This window comes from Theobroma cacao, unplaced genomic scaffold (genome assembly GCF_053813885.1).
Source record: "Theobroma cacao isolate CCN51 unplaced genomic scaffold, ASM5381388v1 tig013, whole genome shotgun sequence".
In the NCBI taxonomy this organism is placed as follows: domain Eukaryota; kingdom Viridiplantae; phylum Streptophyta; class Magnoliopsida; order Malvales; family Malvaceae; genus Theobroma; species Theobroma cacao.
In genome coordinates, this window is record NW_028291724.1 from 205,428 (window position 1) to 225,378 (window position 19,951).

Genomic DNA, 19,951 nt, shown 5'->3' on the forward strand with positions numbered 1-19,951 from the left:
CTTGATGTAGACAAGATTATTGTCACTTTAATCTGATAAGATTTTACCTAATCTAGCTATGTCAACTTTACTACTAGCTAGTACAAGGACTCCCTCATGTAGATAAAGTTTTGTGCCTTCTCTCTTACAATGTACATCATAATTATTGTTTTACCAATACCAACACTCTTGTTATTATTATTTATAAAAATCATTTAATTTTATGATATAACGATGAAAATGTATGGTGGTTTTTTGACGTTTCATTGGTTAGAATTTTAGTATCGAGTTTGAAGTTTGGAACAGGAAAAGTGAGATTTATAAGGTGGGAATAATGGCTACAACCTCATTATGCAGCTGAAAATCATATGAATATATATAAGAACTTCTAGCTTGAACCAGCGTAGAGCCGGTCTGTCTTTGAATGCTTAGGTATGTGGGTGATGATAATGTATGAGAGCTATACCTCTATAGGGAGACTAAGAAAAGGAGGAGGGATATTTCCATGGGGTAACCTAATCACTTAATTAAATTAAAAAAAAAATGAAGGTGTGTTGCCCAAGAGAAGGTTGGAAATTCTCATTCTTCTGCCACCAATGCATGCTACATACTAAATAACAATTATAGATTTCAATTGAAAATTATGTACATAATAATTCTTAATAAAGGTTTGGAGTAGGAATGTGCAGTGCACTCAGGATATAACTCATGCCGTAAAGCATTGTTAATAATTATTTAGTAACCATTACAATAATCACTTACCCCTTTCCAGAACATCTTCAAAAAATATGTCAACATGTCTTTTGTTATGTTCTATTCTCAGTTCTTGATATATTTTCATGTCAATTCAATCCCTCTCAGATTTGTTAAAATCCTTGACTTAGTCCAAAATCGCATGCGATTGCTAGTTGCAAGTGGCACCTCATTGTCACAACTCATTATAAGCACTTAAAATTAGTATTTGAGAATAAAAATAGTAAGTTTGGGAAGATTAAATTATCATTAATATATCACTTGTTTAATACTCTATGTTTACTTGTAAAGGGAAATCTTAGCGTCTCATTGAAGCAATATTGTATATAGTTCGATTTCTTGACATCGCATAAAATAAAAATAAAAAATCGATAAGTAATTGATTTAATCATTAAATTCGATTATTTCGAAACAAATGATTTTGAATTTTAGATTTATTGATAGCTCTAATTATTAACATTAATATCAAATGTATAATTTTTGTAATAATATAACATATCTTGTGATTTTAAATCGAGAGACTAAATAATCTATTTATTTAGTTAACCAAGTAATTCTCTTTGCGGGGTTCTATAGGGCTAAAGTTTACTTTGAGTTATGGTTGGGTGCAAGTTTGTAATATTTTAAGTATGAGGAATGATGGGATTAATAATATTTATTAGTATACCTAGTTATCGAGGTTTTATATGAAGATTAAAGATTAAAAAAAGAAGAAAAGGGGGTCCGGGAGGTGAATAAACCAATTTAAATGGTATCAAAATGAAGCTTATTCCAAACTAATGATTAGACAAGAAGACAAGGTAAGAGGTTCCTGTTTTTTCTATCCAATCATTGGAGAGCTGTCTTTGCCTCAGCCTCCTTAACTTTTTATCTTTTTTCTTCATTTTCTTTCTTTGAAAAATATGCTGGATGATGATGATTTTTATGTCGATTCCATTCATGTGGTCCTATATTTTGCAGCCTTGCTTGTCTGCATCTGTGTTTCTCACACATCATTTTTTTGTTTGATTTGTAAACATTATAAACAACAAGTGATGTTCAACAATTTTAGAGAATTTTTCCACTGCATTATAGGGTTCACACTAGATCATCTTTTCTTTTGATGAATCGTTTAATTGGTTGGTTGGGATAGCTAGTAAGGTAATTAAACCAATCAGTAACTAAAAATACTTATCCTAATCAGGTTTCCCTCATTATCATTTATATGATTACTATTTTTTATATTGTTTTTAGTTCCCATAACAATACTTTCATCAGTCTCAAATTGGGTATTCATATATATATATATATGTAGTTTCAACACTTTTTTTTCCCTTTGGCATATAAACATTTAGTTTGATGCTAAATGTATTATATCTTTTACTAAAAAAATGGAGTGAATTTTTTTTTCACAAAAAAAAGATGATTTTTTTCCCTTTATTTTTCCTTTTCAAAACTCCTTTTTTTTTTTCATTTTTTTAATTTTTTTTTCATTAAGAATAATCCAACACCAATATTATAAAACTTTTTCAGTACTACTATACAGAAACTAAAAATAAATTTTTTCCATTAATTTTTGGGCCAAATCAATTGTAGATATTACATTTGGGATGAATGGATTTTGTTTTTTCCCAAAGACTATAGGTCTAAAGGTGAGGTATCCCTTGGACATATATTTCAAATAAAATACAAATGTTTCCATAAGTATTTCTTTTGACTGAAATGAGAAAAGTATGTCAATTTTTTTGCAAAATGGTTCAATTTTGTTATTGCAGCATTAATACAGTTTTGTCTAATACAAACTGATGAACCTTAGGAGCCAACGTCATGTGTGAGGTTGCGTGATGGGATCCATTAGCATTGCCTAAAATTTTGGCAATGTGTCCATGCATGGACGTGCGATTGAATGCTTTTAGCTTCGAATCAAAAGCTTTTCCAAAGGTCAAAAGTGTGAATGGTAGGGTTAAGGCATCTGCTTATAAAAGGCTACCAAAGTTGCAGAAAAGCTCAAGGCCATCTAGAATGATATGGTTCCCCCTCCAAAGCCTTTTCCCGATGCTGTACAATAATCCCACTGTCCAATTACTTATTCCAAACCCCTTTATTGTTACAAAATATGTAAAAAATATGTAATGGGGTCCTACAAAGATAAGTTTGCCCTCATAATTTTATAATTACATTACCTTTTTCATAAAGAGGGATCAAATTGCGCCTACCAACCAAAAAACAGAGTCATTTCCAGGAGACATGAAATAAAGCAAATGCTTTCATTGGTTCAATTACAATTTAGGGCTAGAAAGAAGCAAGTCAAGGGAACTACACGTGTGTTCCTTCTGCTATTTCTCTTCCTTTTTCTTTTTTTTTTTTTTTTTGTAATTTTTAGATTTATCAAAGGGCTATTGGGAGTGAATGGGACTGAAGGACTCAAGATAATTCCTGAGAAAAGGAATCAAAATTCGAAAACAATAAGATACATCACAATTATATTGAGGACCTCTAGAGAAAGACTTTTTAGTTCTCATCTACTATTTCCATGTAAAGGTGGGATACAAAAATTTCATAGATAAGGACTGAATACGGTCACATTCATCCCATGATAAACAACAACAGAAAGCAACCGCAAGCAAATGGATCAAGGTCTATGAAGTTAGGAGTCAATCAAAAGCTTTGATGAAGTTTTTAGAGGTGAATGTGATTTGTAATAATTTTATGATGTGGGATGGAAAATTTCAAGAGCCACATGACATGTCCAACAAAAGTAGAAAAGAGGTACAACTTTAAGGGCTTGATGTTACATTCCTCCACAAACTATAACACATAATTTTAAAATGCAATCAGGGAATAAGGCCATTGCCTGTATTCATCTTTCTTTTTTGGTGGGTTCATAAAAGATTTTAAAGAACAATGTACACCGAAAGCATTAAAAAGGTAGCGAATAAATGACACGGCGCAAGGCAGAAATATTCTGCTGGTAAGTAAAGTGAAAGAGCAGAGTTACGTATCTGAAAAGGTCTTGGGTTCAACTTACTGTTTACATATGAATGTATGGATCCAACTTTGGATCAGAAATCTGAGCTTTTTGTTCATCGTGGGTGTGTCAGCTATCCATGCTTGCAGGTGTTATTTACGGAAAATTCATGAATAAAGTGGGACACGTGGCATGCAAGCAAAGGGTATTGGCTTCTGCCACGTTTGCAGAAAAGAAAAGAAAGCCAAACCCACCACAAAATCATACCATCAGAAAGTTTTACTGGCAGATCATGTTGCTGTGCTCAACTTGATTACCCATTGGATAACTCCAGATTCCGGAAGACAAACCTGTTTCAGATTTGCTGGACAAAAGAATTTGGGGCTTATCAGAATCAAAACTCATAAATTTAACAAATACTGATGTTCTTTTGTTAATAGTTAAACCACCAACAAACATTCAAAACATGTAGTTTAGTATGTCAATAGATGCCCTCCGATATTGCAATTAAATTTACACAAAGCAAGAATCACCAAACGGATAAACTAGGATTGAGGGGTCCATTCTATTCATACAAGCCTCCCTTCTTCTACTTCCTGAAACAATAATCCCTCTAGATCTCCTGCATAATCACACTGAGTCCAACTAAGTGTTTAGCATATTCAAGGAGCTTTAATGTGTGTTTTTTAAAAAAGCCAACAAAAAAGACTTATTGTGTACTGGAGGTAAGACACAATAAGGTCAATAGAATTAGTAAAAGAGCTTCATAGAAATGAAGGTAAATACCAGTATCAGATGGTGGGATGTTCGAATAATTTTTTGGTTCAATAATTTACAAAAGTTGGGAGGAAGCATAGAGTATCCTAGCTCGTGCATGTGTTCAAGCATACTTAAAAAGCTAAAATCTTAACATCAGTTGTCCTTGAGATAATTCCATACACTAAATGTTCATGATAGAGAAACAGATTGTGATGACTCAACTCAGATATTGCTTTGAAGTATGGGGCCAAAAAACCAACTTGCTTACTATAGTCAGCACTTTTCCACCCAAGGGGCAGTTTGATGCAATCTTGTCACAACTAAATCCATGTGAAAGCTCTTATCATGAAGTGGCCGACAAATATACACACTTGGCTGTCATCATCATTGCCATCACCAATCCAAATTTGTCAGCATCAGCTGCAAAGTTTATCGTCTGTCGGTTCTTTCTCTTCTCAATCATCTTTCCCTTTCAACTATTCAGTCAAATTTTGCAACACCAAAAATGATGAATCAAAAACTCAAAATGCATATTCATCTGAGACACTGTTTAATTGCACTTATTGCCACCACTGAGCTACCATTTCCCTGTAGCTCAGCTTAAGAATCATCCATTCCTCCACTGGCTAACACCCCCCAATCCTGTTTCTCTCCCATCCCATCAAAAAAAAACAAAGGATACTGGATTATGCCTCCCCTTGAACAGGATAAGTAACATTATTAATATCTTTTTAATAGGAAGAACAGTAAGGGAGGAAAAAGGGAAAGAACAACAAAAAACTGCCCTAGTTCGTGTAAAGCATACAAATAAAAACAACAAAAAGTAGAAAACAAGAAGCAGAAACCAAAAACCAGAAAAACAACAAAACTCAATGGCCAAAGTTCAAGATAGGAAATGCAAGAAGAAACGAGAATCAGCAACAAAGAGGGATAAAAAAGCAAAGAAAGTAAAGTGCCCAGAATTCCATCTTAATCTCATGTTAGCAACTTTATTCTTTCAAAGGAACTATCATTCCTTTCACTCCATGTAGATCAATGAAAAAGTATATTACTACCTTACAAGCATGACTCTTCCAAGTTTAGATTACCAGCTTGTGCCTTCAATACCAGCAAAAACTTCACAGCAAGACGCCGTATTGTGGTAAGAACTAGATTAATATTAGCCTACAAGTGTTGTGTTCACCAACATTCCAGCTAAATCAAGGCAGTCTACCAAACATAATTATAACTCCATGAATGCATTACTTATGAATTTAAATTACTAGTTTCTGTCAATTACCACTCTCTGCCACCATGCCACACTCAATAGCAGATATATACCATATCTTATCCTATTCAGGATTACGACCACAAAAGCATAAATTCACTATTAATTCTTGATGCACTCACCAGTGTCTATGAGATGAATCAGTTCAACATATTGAAGTGGCTCCAAAAAACCAAGTCAAAGCCATCCATACGCACAAACATAAATCTACTAGGATAAGAACATTTTTATACATAACAATTGCCCTCTTCAGAATCGAAACCCTAACATTGGAAAACTCTAGCCCAAAAGAAATAGTTTAACCAGTGATATGGAAAAGGATACCCTCAATATGAAAATATGAGAATGGGTAGTCATGTAGTATCCCATGACCCTAGTTTAATTACTTACTCATTCACAACGAAGAAAAAAAAATAATTATTTGATTTTTTATATAGGTAATTGCAGATATAGGTCAGGGAAATAAAACCTTTCCAAAACCACATGACATACAAAACCCGCTCCTAATTATCCAATCTATTTGAAGGAAATCTAAAATGAGCTCAATCCCACTTATATAAATTAGTAATATTGGCTTCATGTTGTGAGTTTCCCTACCAGACTGATGCGGCTACAAAGATTGGCAAATGTATTTTTGCAGTTTCACATATGGTATAACCGCTAGATACAAAACCTTGGAAGAAAATTATTAGTCTCAACTCTGAACCATAATTCTAAAACACAGCAAGGCGCAACCAAAGTGGGTCAGGTTTAATTTTGAAATGCTCATGCATATGACACAGTCAAAACCGTTGACCTGGCAAGTTTTAGACAAACCAGGACAGCCTTTTCTAGGGTCAACCAGGGCTTTTATTATTTTTAATTGGCAAAATTCTTATATGTTGTTGCTGACTCTCAACCTTGGTTTCCAAAGTTTGGCTCATTGATTGGTGCATGATCTCTGCTTAAAGAGCAGCGTTCGAATCCCTCTTTCCCCAATTTAAAAAAAAAAAAACCTTGGTTTACAAAGGATAGCTGATACCTCCATCATTGCTTCATTAAATATTTTGATAAAAAAAATGAAAAGGACAAATCTTCCATATAATTTTACTTATATTCCTATTATTATCATAATATGTCTAATGACTAGAAAGTTTATAACAATAACTCCTTTTATGAGTATTTTGCATCAAATTTTTATTTGTAACCACATTTTTTAACTATAATATCCTTTATATTCTTAAATTTTAAAATTATGTTATATAACATAAATATATTTAATTAATCCAATGGTGTCAAAAAAATAACCCAATTTATGAACTAATCACCCAGCAACCCAATGCTATCATCAAGTCTGACATCTGATTCAACTTTAATGACTATGCTTTGACCCAAAAAAGAAAAGAAAAGAAACAAAAAGTGCCAAAGAAAAGTAGACAAAAAAACCAAGATCAAGAACTGTAAAACTGTTTGTTTAAAACTTGTGACATCGAAAACCGTGCTGAAAAGCCACAAACCTCAGTTTTCAATCTATTTGGTGTTGTGTTGTGGCCCAAGTCACCATTTTACAACAAAGTGACGATGCCAAACTTAACCTTAATAAAAAGGTCTTCAAAGGTGAAAAAAATTACTCTTTTCTCAAAGAAGAGAGAAAAGAGAAATGAAAACAATTAGGAAATGAAAGGAGAATGGAATGAACAGAAAGAAAAAGAAGGTTAAAAACCATGTATTATGCAAGTGATTAAAAGGTTGCAAAAAAGAGGGAAGAAACAAGAGTGCATGTGCGTTCATGTGTTGTGGTGAAAAATTGCACATGAAATGAAAAGTTCAATTTTTCTCAGACCAAAGCTTCACAAAGTGGGGTAGCAATTAGATGGAAGGGGATACCTTGTAGATCATGGAAGCCAGTGCAAAGAACTCCAGAGTCAAGTCAATGCTTCCATCCCTTCAAGTGACCATCATCCATGTATGGTTCTAGAAATCCAACGAACTAAAACAACAGAAAAATGTTAAAAACTATATCCATTAAGAGTTTAAATATTAAAGTGAAATATCTTGAAGCAAATAAAATGTATATCTATCAAAGGAATGGCGTCAAGTTGCTTTAGCAGTATGTATAGCCAGTTATTAATATACAGTAGTAGAAAAGATGCAGATGCCATAAGTAAGGCATCTTTGTTTTGTTTTTAAATTGATGACAGTAGCATATACATACATTCTGTTATGGCATTTATGGGCATGTTTAGGGGACTTATAGGACTGCAAGTGGAAGTTGACATTAAAAGAGATAACACAAAAATATAAAAGTAAATAAAAGGTAGATGGGCTCAATACTAAAATATTAAATATTGGATGTGAAGGATCCACCAGGTCCCACAATCATGCATATAGGCAAACGGCGCAAAGCCAAGTGGCACTAAGGAATCACAATATATTCCATCCAAATATATATATGTATAGGCATGAATTCCAACCAAAGAGAAAAAAAGCTTTAAGCCCAGTTACCTAAAATTAAATATTTAATCAGCCCAATCCAAATAATGTTGGTACTATCACATACATATCAAACATATCCAGGAATAGATATTTTATCTTATATAAATATATAAAATTTTCAAGTACCATGTAGATCACACATATTAATCTTCAACTTAACTGAATAAATCAAATTGTTTCTTTTGCATCATAAATTATAACTGTTAAATACATACTGTTTGAGACAATCTAATTGATTGATCCATGGTTATATATTGGATTGGCTTGAAAATGGATTGGTAGGATATAATCTGCATAACAAGTTACTAATAGGTGTAAAGATTGCTAAATTAGGGACAGTAGGGATCAAGTTACCACTGAAAAAATTAAAATAATTTCACCCATAACCCATCAGTAATTTCTTTGGTGGATCATATTAAATCAAGCCCCCAACAATATCATGCACATAAATTCATGCTGACCCAATATCAATTACTGGTAAATCAAGAAAACTACAGTTTCACTCATATGTATCTAACAATTGAAATAATTTTGAAATTAATGAATCAATTAGAAAATTATAATCAACTTGAAACTTGACATGCATGATCAATGTTAATGGGACATCAAATCCAAGGATTGGTAAAATAAAATTGATATAAGAAAATATGAAAAAGGCAATAACTATTACACTAGGTTGCTTATAGAGTTACAACCAACTTACCCCAGTCTAAGCGCTTTATGCAATTTTTTTTTTTTAAACAACCATTTAATTTAATATTCTATTTATATAGATGATGACACTTACCAATTTCCAATGGTTTGGGCATGTCTAACCACTTTTCATAAAATTTATATAGTTTTTTTTTTTTTTTTGAAAATTCATGGTATATTGATAATAGAGGTAAGTAAAAACTTTACCTCAGGGATAAAATTTATATAGTTATATAGATAATTTAAGAAATTTTCATTGATCAACGTAATGTATCATGTTAGCTTAGATTTTGATGTGCATGTTGTGTATAAATAGATTATTACATCCAACAATCAGATGATAAAATACGAACTACACAACAATCGATATAAATGCATCACTAGCATACATGCATACCATAACTATGCTTTTGATAATATATGTATACCTTAGTTCCATCTTTGGACCATCGTGCACCATAGCCTTCACCAACTCTTATCTCAAAGACAGCACCATGCAATTGAACAATATACACATTCAACCAGCAACAATTAGTGATCAAATGAGTAATGACGCCCATTGCAAGATTATTTTTATTTGAATCTGGGGAAATAGAAATAGGAAAGTACCGATTAGATGGTCACTTACTAAAGAAATAATCAAGGTTCCATGTGTGAGCATGTGTAACACTCAACATAGACTATTTAGGCATCCCGCTATCAATTTTAATTTGGTAATATTGGAAAGGTCCAACTTTGCACTAAGAGGCAAATATCCTAACTAATATGATTATCCTCTTTCCCATCCTAATTGGTGCCCACATCTAAGATGCACCTATCTTCCAATGTAAACACAAGAAACTTCATGATTAAACTCAAGGATCTCTTCCAGAATTGTAAGATTCTATACACCAAGTAAATAATTACTATATAGGTATCTCACAAAGTATAGCAAAGAGCTTTAGAGGAAAGGCATAAAACCCAAATGGGTTAGCCTCTCTCTCTTTTCCCTTCATAAGTCATATTTTTCATAATGCACTTTTTAGAAGATTGAGAGCAACATTGTCTAATCACCTACACATACTCCAACCTAAAAATCATGTGATCCTAGTCTGGTCTTTCAGTTATGGTATATAAACGGAGATTGTTCAATAGATATAGGTTTATCTTCTTACAACATTAACACTTACCACCCTATCAAATATATATCTGGTTACTGCATACTCAAAGCAAAACCTAAATCCATAAATTATTCTTTAAACACTAAACCCCCTTTTTAACTATATACTAACATTTCTAAGTATGAATGTATAGTTTATACTCTCATGTCTTCTAAACATTATAACAATACTTCAGTTGTGTGCTTGATACAGAACCTATGATGATCAACTTTTCCAAACTAAAAATCAGAGAATTTGGGTTGTTTAAAACCAGCAAAAGTAAATTATGCTCCTAGAATGAGTCATAGAAACTAGAACTCTTGAAACCAAAATTCAGATGGTACAAGTGATGGAACAATAGAATTTAATTTTATGTTATTGCTAGTGGAGTTATCTTTATTTTAGATGTAACCTAGTAAGATCAAGCTTTCTGTTACGCACTCAAGTATCTCCAAGAAGCCTCATGGAAAATTTGCAAGCCCAAAATAGAGCTAGGATTTTAGTCTTTTCATACACCAGAGTAACCAAAACCAGACCCCTCTATCAACCAAAGAAATCAGGAAAGATTCACACATTCGATAGTCAATGTTAATGAAATAAACACACACACAAGCACACAAATAACAAAAACAAATAAGATAGAGAAAAAAGGCAAACAAAAAGCACATCTTTAAGCATCATGATGACAAGTTGAATCCACAAAAGCACTCACCACTTCCATTTAAATTTCCCCAGTACTTACTACTACTTCGATCAGCGTGCTTTGACAAGGCCCTAGCTCCATGAGTCAAGGTACTGCCTCTGACCTAGAGACCACAAAAAGAACAACCATAATCAAGTCATACAATATGTTAGCAGCAACAATGTTGGGATTAATTATTAAAAGAAAAGGAAGAAAAGAAAGAAAGATACCATAATCAAATCGTGCTGTATAGATGTATACCCCTCCCCCACAAAAACACACAGAGAGGCACACTAAAGATTACCAAACGTTATATCCAAAACAAACTAGCTTGTGACACATGGCTAGAGTAAAATGTTTTTCTTTACCAGTTCAAAGACCAAAAGTTGAAATCATGAATAAAGCAAAAAGGAGCGCCAAAACATACATTTATCTAGTAGGAAATGTTAAAATGATAATATCAATGTCCTTAGGACCCGTTGTTTGGTGGGACACAAACTCACAGTCACCCATCGACAGGTCAGTTTTGCACAGGCATGGTGTGAGAAAAATATGGATAGCCTCTTCTCCCTGCACCACCCAGACTATCGTAGTTCTTTGCATTTACTTACAGAAATTTTTTTATAGGGAAAAAAAAAAAAACCTATCTCTTCAATCAATATAACCAAGCCTTTTCATTCCGTTTTTATTTGAATACTAAAAATCATGCACACTAATTGTGATTCAGTTGAGATAATAAAAGAAAGTCCAATGCAAGAAACAAACCTTAGGGCAAACAAGAAGAAAAGTAAAAGAGCCTTCTTTGCAAATAGAAAGCATAAAAGCAATTCACAAGTCATTATCTTACATCTGGATTATATGGCAACATGAATGACGAGAGAAGTGTCGATTTTGGTGGGGGGAGTGCACCAGAAATTGTTCCTGGAGTATGTGCTAGAGCCAGAAGCCTTTGAACACCTTCATAACTTAGTTCCTGGATTAAAACATAAAATGTTTCAACATCCACTTGGGGCACTTAGAAAATACATTGGGCAAGTAATGAGTTTGGACTTTGTATTTTTGGTTATATGAGATTCAAAGAGCTAGTGCATTCACAAACAGACATAAAATAGTAACACTAATACTGATCTCATAAGAAGTGAAATGACATGTTTAATCCGTCAATAAATCCATATATGAATGGCAAATGAATTGATCACTCTGCCAACATGATTTAAGATTTGAAACAGGCACCATGAGGCAAATGCTGCCAGAAATAACTGTTAAACCAATTAAATCCCTACAAAAGTTACAAACATAAAAAGGATGTATGCTGTACATATAGAATTATAAAAAGCACTAGCACGTGGTGCATTCCTATTGGTTCATTGTCAGCAAAGATATAACTACAATATATGTAAAATAATCTGTTAATGTGGCCAACTAATAAAGTAGATATAACCATATACCATTAGTTCAAGATGTTTCAATTGGTAATAGAATAAATCTCTATTAGTCCAAAATGCCTTTTTCTCCTATGCATATGGCCTGGAACGTTGCTATAGTGTTGGGATGATAAAATAGCTGAATCAAGTTACTAAAATCCTTTAAAATACAGCTCATACAATCATGTCATGATCTTGCTTAGATCTAAGATGAAGCATATTCTTGAGAAAAAGATTACTATTCACCAGAAAAATGGATCTCAACTCATGTTCCAAGAGAAGATTTAAGTTAATCATAATCAATATTTTACCACTTTTTTATCAGCAGTTCTACTGAATTGAGAATTGCGTTTCTAAGTAAATGATAACTGAGAATCCAAAATTAGTATTTGTTACAGTCTAGGTATATATATTAGCAGTTCTACTGAGTTGAGAATTACGTTTCTAAGTAAATGATAACTGAGAATCCAAAATTAGAATTTGTCACAGTCCAGGTATATATATTATGCACCCTTAAATATTTTCAAGAGTTTCAGATCATGACGCAAGATTCACTTTACTTCTTTCTTTCTACCGCCATATCATGAATAAGTTCACATGTCTCCTTTTTGTAATCATGACTGATGGTGATAACATACAGATCTAGACACTTACCTGTTAACCATTCCTTATATAGGGTATATTATGAAAAAATGGATAACATTGTTTTTTTCATGTTTATAGAATCAATAAAGGAGACTACCACAATGTTAGTTTGTTCCTTCTAGCTTTTTCTTTCTCTCTTGACACTCATTACTATATAATAGTAAGTTCCCAGTAAACTATTTGGAATTGTATCAGAAATTCAAAGGTTTTTAAGACTCGATCAACATGACATAAGCCAACCAGGCATGCACAAAGCAACCACACAGAAATTTTCCTTTGGCAAGATATTAGATTAATTTGATACATATAACAAAATTTACAACTCAAAAAATGCTGTAAACGACTCACAGAGAGTATGCTGGCCAACAAGATAGAGGGCTGATCCACCAAATTAGAAACACAGATTGCAAGGACGCCATTAGAACTTTCCTTCTCCTCTGTATAAAATTTCCTATATATTTGCAAGCCTGCAAACACAACAACAAATTACCACAAAGGAATTAGCAAATCATTTAGAAACAAGAATTAAACTACCCACAATATTCCTTTCAATGACTCCTGCATTAACTAAAAACCTGCCACATTTAGAATAAAATTAGATTTCGAAGTCCTAATACATAAAAATAGGTAAGCACAAGTATTTTCATTTTGTTAATGACTAATAAAACAAAAGAAAGTTGGAGGCTAAGTAGCACATAGACATGCATGGTTATAAGTTATGGACCCAAGACACTAGCAACCTCCTATACTTATTATGTCAAATCCTTAGTTAACTTTTGTTAACATTCCTCTATAGTCTCTATACATTTAAGATGTTTCTGATAAAAGAAAAGCTACGATTTCTGAGATTTCTCAGCAAAATCAGATTTCATTAATAGCTACGTTAACAGATTTTATGATCTTATGATATTCAATAAACTCTCAGAGAACCAAATGAACTAGAATCCAATCTTTTAACAACATCATTTACTCTCAGTCTTAAATGATTTTTATACAGTGATATTAATCCTCATTTGAAATCCGGTAATGAGTTCCCTCATTCCATATATAGTACAACAGAATAAACCATGTTCTCCCCGTCTGAAGAAAGAAATATTTCTAAGCCAATCATGGGCCAACTTCCACTGCCATTACCTTCTTCAGTAGATTTAACTCCCGGAAGGACTTGCAAAAGACTTTCAGCCTCTAACATTTTAGAAAATGTAGCATAACGATGAACATCCTGCGAATTGATGAAATTAGAAAAGCCCAACTCAGAACATGAACATAGAGTATAAGGCATCAGCATTAGTTCACCTGAACTTCAAGCACCAGACATTTATTAAAGAGGATCATAGCACCTGGTTCAATACTAAAAGAATAAATAATTAATATATGGATCAATAAAAGGTCTCACTTATCAAAAGGAAAAGAAGGAAAAGAATCAAAGATAAATCAGGTTTCTACCAAGACACCCTGAAACCAATAATGGAAAAAAGGGGGAAAGTCAACTGGAAATTAATTATTAAATTAACAATATCATAACAAAGGCTGACCATCAATGAAGAACTGAATTGGCTTATCATTAAAAGCTCATAAATTGTTCAGAAGACATGCAAAACTTTAAATCACACAGCTTAGCAATTATAAACTCTGATTTTCAGGTCACATTGACACTTCAATCTCCAGGCCGTCCGCTGCCCCCTCAAACAAAGTTTCCCACCTCTGCCTCAACAGGATGAGCATGTAGGATAATTCAAATGTATGATGAGTAAGTAAGCCACAAAGTCACAGGCCTTCTGTTTCATGAACCCTAAAAGCATGCATTGATTAGAAAGAGGAGTTCATTTTGTTTCTTGCTCAAAATATAAAGCAGGACATATTGAGAATCCTCTTATGGCCCCTAACCAAGAACATTACATATGTCATGTAGATTTCACACAAGTATATACTCTCACAGGCTGAGTTCTGCAATATTGAGTTTTTGAAGCTGTCAAGCAAACGCATAATTTTGTTACCAAAGATAAGAGCTTAGATAGACAAGGGGTTACCTTTTGTTTATATACTTATCATTGTCACTGGAATAAAACAGGATCTATTCCTTTTTAAAAGAAAAAAAAAACAAAAAATTCACCTATCAAATATGCTATCAGGATGGTTTTTATTTAGCAACCAGAAAGGTCGGCTAAGGCTGAGTTTAACCTGCCAAAGCAACTTACTCCCTAGCTACTTGTATAGAGTATATTCCACGCTGGATTAACTACAGTTGAATTAGAAATCTTAATTTGCTCGGCCATCAGTGCATGCATACGGTGTCCTCAAGTAACAAAACAAATAGATTGCATAACAGAAATCAATGAGTACAAAACAAGTTTAAAAAGTAAGTGCCAAAGAAAAAGAAATAACAGTCATGCAAAGGAACAAGGGGGAAGAAAAAAACGAAGTGAATCCCAAGGCCTACTTATTGTATTTGCCACCTGCACACCTTCCTTCAATGGTCTTCAAGCCGTCTGCGAAGAATGTAAAGTTTCTCAATTGCTTAGATAATGAAAAAGGAACAAGGGCAATGGTAAAAAATAAAATAACCAAAAATACCTCTTAACATTGAAAAGAAGGGCTCCTGAACATGAAGTTCAAATTCTATATTATCCATAATCTACAAGAAAACAAATTATTAGTCATAAACCTAAAAGAAAAACAAAAATAGCAGCATCAACAATGACTAACTAACATTTATCAATTCAAGTCCCTTATTTGAAACCAACTTATTCCACTCTTCCTTCTGTTTGGTAGAAATTTCGTCGTGCATTAGCCCCAAATTGTGTTGTGTATTGCAAATGGAGCCGGAAACAATGGATTGGTACAAAGCTAATGCGAGATGCTTGTATAAAGGGTATGAGGGAACTCCTTTCAAAATATCTGCAGCATCCCAGTATGAAAAAGCAAATATGCTTCTATCAAATGACTAAAATTACCCTAACAACCTTCTGATTATCAAGATGCATTGCTTTGCTATCGCTTCAAATTTTGTGGGGGATTTTCTTACCAGGGGGGCCCGGGTTGGGATCGGCGGGGTCGGAATTGAGGAGGCCGGAGCAGAATTCAGGGGAGAGACGCAGTTCGAAATTGAGGGATTTGTTAATGTGAGATTGGAGTGTGAACTTCAATAACTCTTCTATACATTCCCCTAATCTCTCCATTTCTCTCTCTTTGTTAGTGTAAGTTCTTCCACTTTCGTTTACTGAGCTCCACTGTTGAACCACTTTCACCTCTCTTCAAATTCAACACTATCCATTATATATATACGTTACAGTGAAGGAATAATAATCGGATAAAAAGCAAAAACTGTTATAAATATTTTTGTAAATATCTATTTATTCTATATATATCTAGATTTGATTTAAATTAAATTAGATTATAATTTAATCTATCTAATCTCTAAATGTTATCTTCATCTTATAAATTTTATCAAGATAAGGAAGTTATTTACCTATAAATAGGCCCTTTAGTTCATTTATAAATATACACTTCAATAAGATCTATTTTCCCTATAAATACTTTCTTTCTTCTCTTTAATTGTTCTTTCAAGTTATATTTATTTATTCTTTTAAGATTTATTTCATATCTGATCTCTCAAGTTTTACAATTATTATGTTTTTATTATCTTCAAGCTTCAAAAGGATTTCAATAATTGGGTCTGATCTCTCAAGTTTTACAATTATTATGTTTTCATTATCTTCAAGCTTCAAAAGGATTTCAATAATTGGGTTTTGATTTCTGATTTTAAAAAATCAAATAAGTGACTTGATATCTCTTTAGTATTTTTCATTCTTTTAAAATCAACCTTAATATGAATTTTACTATCATGCTTTATATATTATATTTTGTCTATTGATTGGAAAGTGAATTTACTATTATATAGCTATTAATGAAAAACTATGAATCTCCATTCCTTGAAGTGAATGTAACAAACGAAATACTAATAAAAAAAATTATAAATATCTCCATTCTCTGAAGTGAATGCGACACATTTAATTATTATGTTTTCATTATCTTCAAGCTTCAAAAGGATTTCAATAATTGAGTTTTGATTTCTGATTTTAGAAAATCAGATAAGTGACTTGATATCTCTTTAGTATTTTTCATTCTTTTAAAATCAACCTTAATATGAATTTTACTATCATGCTTTATATATTATATTTTATCTATTGATTGGAAAGTGAATTTACTATTATATAGCTATTAATGAAAAACTATGAATCTTCATTCCTTGAAGTGAATGTAACAAACGAAATACTAATAAAAAAAATTATAAATCTCTCCATTCTCTGAAGTGAATGCGACACATTTAATAATTATGGTCATAATCATGAATCCATCCATTCTTTGAAGTGAATGCAATATCATTTAATTATAATGGCCATAACAATATACATTATCACTATTTTAATTATTATTTTATCACTAGAAGTAGATGGATAATTTTATCATTTGAATTTAAGAATAATTTTACTACTAGAAGTGGATAGATAATTTTACCATAAAAAGTAGATGGATGCTCTAACTCACTAAAAAAAATGAATAATCCACTAAAAGTGGATAACCCATCATATGTGGATCACTCACCAAAAGTGGATGTATAGTTGTAACTTACCACAATAGATGAATACTGTCAACGTACCAAAAGTAGATGAATACATTAACCCACTAACCCATCAAAAGTGGATAACCCATCAAAAAGTGGATGAATACTTGTAACCCACCAGAAGTGGATAAATAATGAAAAGAATAAAAGGAATGCAAAAAACGTACTATTATTGATGTGTCATGAAAAATCATTGGTCACGTACTTATTGTACGTCTTAAATTTTATTAAGCATCATTGAAAATTAAAACATCTTGTGAAAATTTTAATCATTGCCAAGTTTATATAGCACATCAAGATATTTGTCTACCCTGAAAGAGGAATTGATTACATGATTGGTAATAAAAATATCTATTATTGATTTTCTTATCCTGAAAAAGGAATTGATCATTCGATTGATGATAGCAATATCTGATAATGAACTTAATAATAATTGGTATATTTAGTATCTATATTATAAAGATGTTTTAATATGTTTTCATTATATTTAAATGATATGTTATTATTATGTGTTTTAATTATGCATTTAATATTCTTTTATGTTAACTTGTAAATTTTTTATTTTATTAAAGAAAATATAAATATTGATCTTGTTGGATCTAAGATCAATAATGTAAATATATGTCTAGCAGACATTGCTACAACACACACTATATTTAAAAACAATAAATATTTTTCCTACTTGACAAAAAAATCAATGTTAGTTCAATATCTGATAGTACAAGATTAATTGGAGGCTTCAGAAGAGCTAATATTTTACTACCTTGAGAAATAAAGTAATAGAGGATGTATTATTTTTTATTAAGTCTCAAAAAAGTTTATTAAGTTTTGAAGATATTCGTTTGAATAGATATCATTTTGAGACAACAAATGAAAATGACACTTAATACCTCTATATTACATCTATTATCTCAAGTATAAAGTGTGTGTTGAAAAGAAAATTACTCACTCTGTTCTCAGAATTAAACTATACAAATATTAGAATAATTGAAACCCATAGTGAACTAGGAGTTTACTAATGATTTTAATATTTGGCATGATTGGTTGGACCATCTCGGATCAATAATGTGCAAAAATGATTGAAAATTTATCATTCATTGAAAATCCAGAAGATTTTTTAATCTAATGAATTTTATATGCTACTTGCTCTAAAGGTAAATAAATTATAAGACTATCACCAACTAAAGTTGGGACTGAATTCTCTACGTTTTTTAATAATATTCAAGGTTATATGTGGATTCATACATCTATCTTGTGAACCATTTAGATATTTCATAATTTTAACCAATGCATCGACTAGATGGTCACATGTGTGCTTATTATAGCTTGCAATTTAGCATTTGCAACCATTCATTTGCAAGCACATTTTCCTGGTTATGTAATCAAGATTATTTATCTTGATAATGCTGGTGGATATACATTTCAAGTCTTTAATATTGCATATTAGTTGGAATAACTATTGAACAACCTATTGCTTATGTTTATACACAAATGGTTTAGCAGAATTATTTATTAAACACTTCCAACTGATTACAAGCTTATGAAATTCAAAACTCCCAATGTTGACTTGGGGGCATGCCATTTTGGATGCAGCAGCATTTGTATGCATCAGGCTAAATGAGTTATTATAAATTCTCCCTATACAATTGGTTTATGGTTAGAAACCAAATATTTTTCATCTAAGAATTTTTTAGATATGCGGTATATGTTTCAATTGGTCCACCACAACGCACAAAGATGGGTCCTCAAAGGAGGTTAGAAATATATGTTGGATACAAATCTCCATTTGTAATTAAATATTTAAAATTATCGATAGGAGATTTATTCATGACAAAGTTTGTCAATTGTTATTTTGATGAAACAATTTTTCCAACATTAGAGGGAGAAAATAAGTAGCTGAAAGAGGAAATTTCTTAGAGTAAATTATCATTATCTAGTTTTGATCATCGCACAAAGCAATATGAACTTGAAGTTCAAAAGATAATTATTTTACAAAATATAGTAAATAAGTTGTCAGACGTATTTACTGACCTAAAGGGAATAACTAAATCTTATATACCAGCTGTAAATGCTCCTATTAGCATTGATGTCCCTGTAGGACAAAGCACGCCAGAAGCGTGGAAATCAATCGATTCCAAAGATAAAGTCCTCGAAAAAGAAAAGGAACAAATATTTAAGATGGTTAGAAAGAAGAAGTAAAGACTTTAGAAGAGACCCTTGACATAAGTGATAAACACTTTAGAAGAAATTCAGGTACCTAGAATCAGTTAAAATAAAAAGATCTCAATCAATTATGTCATGATGGGAAAAGATGGAACCGGTAAATAAATATCAACAATATTTTGTATAAAATATAGAGCTCAATATTATGAAAGAAAATGAGGATCTTGAACTTACATCTATTGAAGAATATAGATATAGAAATAATTGGTCAATGTGAAAAGACGCAATCAAAGTGAAATTGAATTCAATTGCAAAATATGAAGTTTTTGGACCTGGAGTCCGTATACCAAATGATGTAAAACCAGTGAGATATAAATGGGTATTTGTGCGAAAACGAAATG

General features: G+C 32.0%; 1 protein-coding gene across 6 annotated transcripts; it reads right to left on the bottom strand.

The window, feature by feature from the left end:
- Positions 1-3,532: 3,532 nt before the first annotated feature.
- Positions 3,533-16,026, bottom strand: LOC148760195 (uncharacterized). Of its 6 annotated transcripts, none has more exons than XR_016023338.1 (13): positions 15,789-16,026; positions 15,474-15,661; positions 15,338-15,398; positions 15,204-15,252; positions 14,060-14,114; positions 13,898-13,985; positions 13,112-13,230; positions 11,542-11,667; positions 10,725-10,818; positions 9,302-9,456; positions 7,572-7,674; positions 4,707-4,914; positions 3,533-4,043 (listed from the first exon to the last, which is right to left on the bottom strand). XR_016023338.1 is itself a non-coding variant. In XM_088802837.1 (12 exons), exons 1-11 carry the CDS (start codon positions 15,940-15,942, stop codon positions 7,615-7,617), a joined length of 1,149 nt encoding a protein of 382 aa, XP_088658963.1. In that variant the 5' UTR covers positions 15,943-16,026; the 3' UTR covers positions 3,533-4,043; positions 7,572-7,614. The 6 variants fall into 6 exon arrangements, 4 of the variants coding, with proteins under 4 accessions (XP_088658963.1, XP_088658962.1, XP_088658964.1 ...); XR_016023337.1 differs by having other exon boundaries at positions 4,661-4,914; XM_088802837.1 differs by lacking the exon at positions 4,707-4,914.
- Between the last annotated feature and the right edge of the window lie 3,925 nt (positions 16,027-19,951).

Coding starts and splice junctions, on each gene's coding strand:
- LOC148760195 (XM_088802837.1), bottom strand. CDS start 15,942: ATGGAGAGATTAGGGGAATGTATAGAAGAGTTATTGAAGTTCACACTC. Junction 13,986..14,059: donor GTCTGGTGCTTGAAGTTCAG/GTGAACTAATGC, acceptor ATCAATTCGCAG/GATGTTCATCGTTATGCTAC. Junction 11,668..13,111: donor TGTTGGCCAGCATACTCTCT/GTGAGTCGTTTA, acceptor GTTTTAATCCAG/GAACTAAGTTATGAAGGTGT.